The sequence below is a fragment of the Gavialis gangeticus genome, unplaced genomic scaffold (genome assembly GCF_001723915.1).
Source record: "Gavialis gangeticus isolate Ggan-Ray unplaced genomic scaffold, GavGan_comp1, whole genome shotgun sequence".
Lineage (NCBI taxonomy): Eukaryota > Metazoa > Chordata > Crocodylia > Gavialidae > Gavialis > Gavialis gangeticus.
This window is the reverse complement of record NW_017728993.1, coordinates 3800513-3806671: the sequence shown is the minus strand read 5'-3', so window position 1 is coordinate 3806671 and position 6159 is coordinate 3800513. Positions and strand designations below refer to the sequence as shown.

The window sequence follows — 6159 nt, the reverse complement described above, 5'->3', positions numbered from 1 at the left end:
CAATTCAATGTCAGGCATGTACAAGTCAGGTGTTCCTGTGATTAACTTCTAGGAAACTAAGTCTTTTATTGGATCTAGCCCTTAGGATTCACTCATTTGAGCCATCAGTCAGCCAGCAAAAAAGTGTACATGAAGTTTCTAAATACAAAAGCAGCACATTGTGCATGTAGAAGACTGTGCACGCACTCTAGTCCCCTGTAACCTTCCTTGAAAGCTGGGCTCTAAGTTCATATGCACAGACTAATTCTATTTAACATTAGCATGGCAGGCAAAAACCATGCTAGTACACAGTAGAATTAGTCTACTGAACATTCGTGTCACACAAAAAAAGCATGCACCAGCACTACTGCGCAGTAGCGCCGATTATGGCGCATTAAGTTTAGTACCAGTTATTACAGGTACTGTTATTACAGGTACTAAACTTCATGCACCATAATTATGGTGCACTAATGAACGTGTAGATGTGCCCAGTGGGTCACAGATTAGTACTGATTCTCATATCACAATCCCTTAGGCACTGTTCCCTTAAGCCAGATGTAGCAAGGCTCTGCTTGCAATGTATGTATGAATACTGTGGGAATGAAAAACTGGAAAGGATGTAAGAGAGAATTTACATATTTTGTAGAGGTGCATCGATAAAGATTTTTTGAGCCAATACCAATGGACAATTATTGACCAGCCACATCCACCGATACCAGTCTGATTGCCAATATGAAGCTTGGCAGCTTGGACAGCAGTGTCCAGATGGTAAGGCAGTTGGGGGGAAGGGGCAGAGGAGGAGGCATGGGGAGCAGATTGTGGCTGAGGGAGGAAGTGGGGCTGGGGATGGGGCAGGCACTGCGCAGAGCCGTGGCTTATCCAGGAGGCGTAAGGGGGTGGGGAGGGGTGGCTCTTGCTGCTGCACACACCCCAAGGGCAGGCATGCGGGGCATGTGCCCCCTGGATCTGCGCGTGGGGTAAGGGCAGGCTGCTGATGCATGCTTGGGGCAAGAGGCTGCACCCGATTGGTGGGGGCAGGACTACAGCCACCCAGATATTCATCATGGTCCTCCCTGTAGCTCTCCTCCCCATCCTAAACGCAGCCCAGCGCAGCCTCCACCCCAAGCGCATAGCAGCAGCCTGCCCTCGCTCTATGCACAGATCCAAGGGGTACAAGCTCCCTATGCTTCCTCTGGGGTGTGCACAGCCATGGGAGCCACCCCCCCATTTTTGCCCCCCTGGATGAACCATGGCTCCGTCCCGCACTCTGCCCTGCCCTGGCTGTGCAGCGTCTGGCTCTGGCCCTGCTTCTGTCCCACTCCCTCCCTCACCACTGGGCCTTGATCTGTACCCCTCCCCTTCCCTCCCCCTATTCTTTCCCTACCCCACAGACTTACCAGCCAGACACTGCTTTCCAGGCTGCACTCCTGGCTCTGTGTAGGATGTGGCTGCACACATTCATGTAGCATTTATTGATAACATTATCAACCACATCAGCCAAAAAAAGCCAATTGCCAATAATGTCAATTTTCCTTTAATCGGTGCCAATATGATATGGCCAATATACTGGTGCACTTCTAATATTTTGTGATACTAAACTTTTGAAACAGGCTGAAAATTACTTAAGAGCACAAAACATACTGACAGAGAGCAAGAAGACTAAATCTCTCACAGGCATTCTCATTCTCACTTTGCCGCTTCAGAAAGAAGGAGGAATTGCATCCTGTATTTTAAACAGACTTCATGTCAAACACCCAACAAGAGGGACAGGACTCTGTGTTTATTCTTTTAAGAAGGAACTTACCTAGCTGACTTGTATTGGTAGTAATGCCACATGTTCATACCTGTATCAAGTCAGAATGCCGTAATTTCTTCCTAAACCAGGGGTCAACAACCTATAGCCCACACTGCTGGGGCTTCAGCAGTGTAGGGCCTCCATAATGGGGGCTTTGCCTATGCCATGCTGCAGCTTGGAAGCACAGAAAGCAGAGGTGGCTGGGTCCTACCATCATCCCATCCTGGACTTGAGCTGGATAATTCTGGCCCATCACCAAAGAACAATGACCAACCAGTGTCCTAAACCAATGAGCAAATACTAACTGACTAGGGAGAGAAAAGGCCATCCATTATAATTTAAAATGCATCTTTCGCAGGTAGGTTAGGTTGGAAGGGGGAAGAGGTGGGAAGGTGCAGAGAGGACACCAACTACTCAGTGATAAAGTATTAAGGGTGAAATCTTGGCCTGACTGAAGTTAATGCCAAAATTCCACTAATTTCAGTAGGGCCAGGATCTCATAAAAGGCATTTCTCAGAGAAGCACAATGAAGCATGCTAACAGTATAACCTCAGAAATATACAGCTACATTGACAGGAGCATTTCTCCTGCCAAATTCTTTTTCCCCATCAGCATCAGTGAGAAAAGGAGTCTGAAGTATAGCCTTCTGGTGAGGGAAGCCAGAAAGATGGAGGCAAACGATGTTTGTTCTTGCCCAAATAAGACATACAGTGCAAACAGTCCTCTAAGTACTATTTGCAGACTGCTGTGAACATTTGAAGTATGGGACAGCGGGGCTTCTGGTTGCAAATAATGCAGGAACATCTGATGGACATCATTTCATCTGGACACAAGACAACTTTAACAGAATTGCAATGGAACCATTGTGGGAGTTTCTGTCTTTGCACCCTGCTACAAACATGAAAGAGCAACACAGATTGGACTTTGCCTAACAGGCAACATTATAATAAAACAAACAGAATGGTACTTACCTATTAAAGGCAAGATTGATTATTTGCAGTTTTGTAAGTGCTTCCATTTCTTCAGGTAAAGATGTCAAAAAGTTATTTCTAAATTGTAAATAAAAGCAAACAGTATTTATAGAAGTTTTAGACAGCTTGAAGTTTTAATTAAACATTCCCAGCAAGCAAAAATTACATGTATTTGCCAGTCAGCCCTTTATTATCATGTGGCATACTGCCTACCTGCTCCCACTGACATGCTCCAACGCTGCTCTGGGAGATGAGCTGGTAATAAAGCACCAGGCCCTCCACCTTCAACCACTCTCCATATCTCTAGTGTGGTCTCTACTGTGCTTAACAGCAGCCCAGCTGCATATATTTCCATGTTTGGAGCATGCATACTGGCTGAGTAGGGAATGTTTGGAAATGGCCAGCCAGGGCTCACTGCTGCCCCAGCGATCATTAAATGTTTCTCAGTCTTAACCTTCCTGTGTCCGGCTCCCTCCCCATCAGTCTCATATGATCTTACTTATCTTCACTCTCCCTTTGCCTATTTCACTCCTTCTCCTGCTTCTCCACTTTCGGCAGGACATTTATTTTTAACAGATTATTTTAATTTAAAACAAGACAAGGCAAGCTGCTGCATCTGGCACTGTGCTTTACTTGTTTTCACTTTTGTGTGTCAGTGGCATGATCCTACCTCCTTGAATGAACACATTGAGCCCACAAGTTATTGTAGCTACAAATGCAGGTGCCCAAAGGTGCACACTGAGCTCATAAAGCACACCAGACCTGTATTATTCTTGTGAGGATGCAGCTTTTATCCAGATTAGCTGTCCCTGGGTCCCTTTTCTGATAGTTACCCAAGACCTTTGTGTAGAACTCTACATTCAATCAAGTCTTATTTACTCAGAAACTATCCACTTAATACCTTTATAAAGTGTTTAGATCTAGGTTGGCACCCATCTCCAGATATATTAATATAATTTATACATACCAACAATACCACAGAAACCTTTAAAGAATGTAAATATTATTTCATTACTGATATAATCCACTATCTGGTTTAAAAGGGTGTGAAAATATATTATTCAAAAAGACCACAAACCTGACATCCACATGTGTCAATCTGTGAAGCAAACAGAGCTCCAAGGAAATGGATGACAGCTTATTGAAGCCAAGACTGACATCACAAACTGATTCTTTCAGCTCTACAATCCTGCAACCCAATACAAATAAACTTTATTAAATGAGCAAAACACTTTCCATCTTAGTCACTAAGACCCTGTTCCACTGTGATGTCTGATCTGTGCTCTTTGGAATTTCAGTGGCAATTGGAGAGAGTAAATAGTGGGAGTGACACTTAATAAAGCTTCCTGTCCTTGAGCTTTGCATTTTAGTGTCAGGACAAAACTCATATTTAACTTTCTCAGACTGACTTCACTGATATCTAGTTATCCTATGAATGTTTGATCAGATAAATGCAGTCAGCAGATATTTTAAAGAGATATGGTGAGGTGAGCTGACCTTTCACTGTTAAAACAACATTTGTACAGAAGTTATTAAAAAGGCACAGAAGTTCAACATACCAGGAGCCATCAGGAGATGCAGTGGATTAGCATAAATTTCAGTCTTTTGTTTCTGTCCCATTAATTCATTTTTGTGAAATACTGAAAACATTATCTTACTGCTCTCACAGACTACTGAGATAATTAGGAGACACTCCAATGTAAAGTATTAGGAAGTTCAAGAAGTTAAGTGTTAAATCCATTTGGAAGAAACTGTCTTTAAACCAAAAGAGGTAATTAACATGCAAAATAATCCTCTATTATATTATAATTCTTACTAATATTCCTTCCTTTTTAGAACCTACTTACCTTCCTTGCCACTGAAATGCAATAGTCTTCAATAAAGTATTATTTTTAATAAACTGACTTTCTGCAGAATTATACAAACACATAATTAACCCAATTTTCCCAGGAGAGATTTCCCATGAGTTGCAGGGCCCCTGGGCACTACAGCAATACAAACAAACAACATTAACCAGACTTGGTACAGACTTGTTAGCCCATCTACATCATCGTCTATCTTGAGTTACAGTACTACTTAGTAACCTCATTGAGGATCAGTCCTTATTGTGTTAGAACCTGTACAAGCATATATATGAGCAGACAGTCCCTGCTCATAAGAGGTTATGAGCATTCATAAAGGACTCAGTATTACAGTTTTTACTCAGTCAAGTCCCCAGTTACAATTAATTCAGATTTTGCCTGAATAAGGTCTGCAGTATCAAGCCAGTGGCTATATATAACAGTACTATATAGCAACTACAGTCTCACTGCCACAGAGAAGCAAGAGCAAGTTAGACATTCAGAAGGTGAATGGATAAGTATTGCAACAAAGTACTCTGTTTCCACAAAACAGTGAGGGTTGGCATACTTCTTACTATCTAACATTCATTTTTAAATTATTATGAATTATGTAATATATAATTTTAAATCTTAATAAGGATTGTTGCTCTTCCTTCTCCCAGGCTCACTTGCTGACTCTTCACCTCTGGCCCACAACAATGGTGGTTTAACTGGGGCATCCTGTTTACGCTATAAAAGCTGTTGTGCCAGATAAGAATTTCATTAGCTACCCATTACCCTGTTTAATATCAAGCTAAAACATCCTCTCCAACTTCCACCATCTTTCCTGAGGCCCACAAAGAACAGAAATACAACTCTGTGCCATTTAAAAAACAAAACCAAAAAAAAAAAAAAAAGAGACTAAATGAATTCTTGTCTTGTCAATTTAGACTACAACCTCCTGGATGCAGGGCCATGTCTCCCAGCATCTAAAAATGATAGTTCAGCACACAGTTAAATGCTGATGACAAATTTTGCTCCCTAAATGTCACAACAAAGCTTTCTGTGGCCTTCTAGATGTAAGAAAATGAAGCTCAGTAATGTGTTAGTAACCTCATTGAGGATTATAAGTAAAATTATTAAAAATAATTAGTAAAATAAGTAAAATTATTCTGGCACACATCCAGGAGGGGCCAGCAGGGGACTGCATGCTTAGGGGCAACCAACACGGGTTCATCAGTGGCAGGTCCTGTCAGATCAACCTGGTGCCCTTTTACGATCAGATCATTAGATGCAGGGGTAGCAGTGGACATGGTCTTCGTGGACTTCCGGAAGGCTTTTGACACTGTCTCTCACCCCGTTCTCATTAAGAAATTGGGGGGCTGTGGCGTAGACACCCACACAGTCAAATGGGTTGCCAGCTGGCTGGAGGGCCGCACCCAGAGGGTGGTAGTGGATGGGTCCTTCTCAACCTGGAAGGACGTGGGCAGTGAGGTTCTGCAGGGCTCGGTCCTCGGGCCTGCGTTGTTCAACATCTTCATCAGTGATTTGGACGAGGGGGTAAAAAGCACCCTGTTCAAATTTGCTGATGACA

The 6159-nt window shown here is 42.8% G+C and overlaps 1 protein-coding gene across 2 annotated transcripts in view; it reads right to left on the bottom strand.

The window, feature by feature from the left end:
• The window catches only part of LRRC40 (leucine rich repeat containing 40), a 67138-nt gene that overhangs the window by 17915 nt on the left and 43064 nt on the right, over window positions 1–6159 (bottom strand). For both annotated transcript variants that reach the window (XM_019528406.1, XM_019528407.1), the window contains exons 12-13: window positions 3824–3934; window positions 2746–2823 (exon numbers count right to left, since the gene is read on the bottom strand). In XM_019528406.1, coding sequence (XP_019383951.1) covers window positions 2746–2823; window positions 3824–3934 — 189 coding nt within the window. The remainder of the gene's footprint in view (window positions 1–2745; window positions 2824–3823; window positions 3935–6159) is intronic.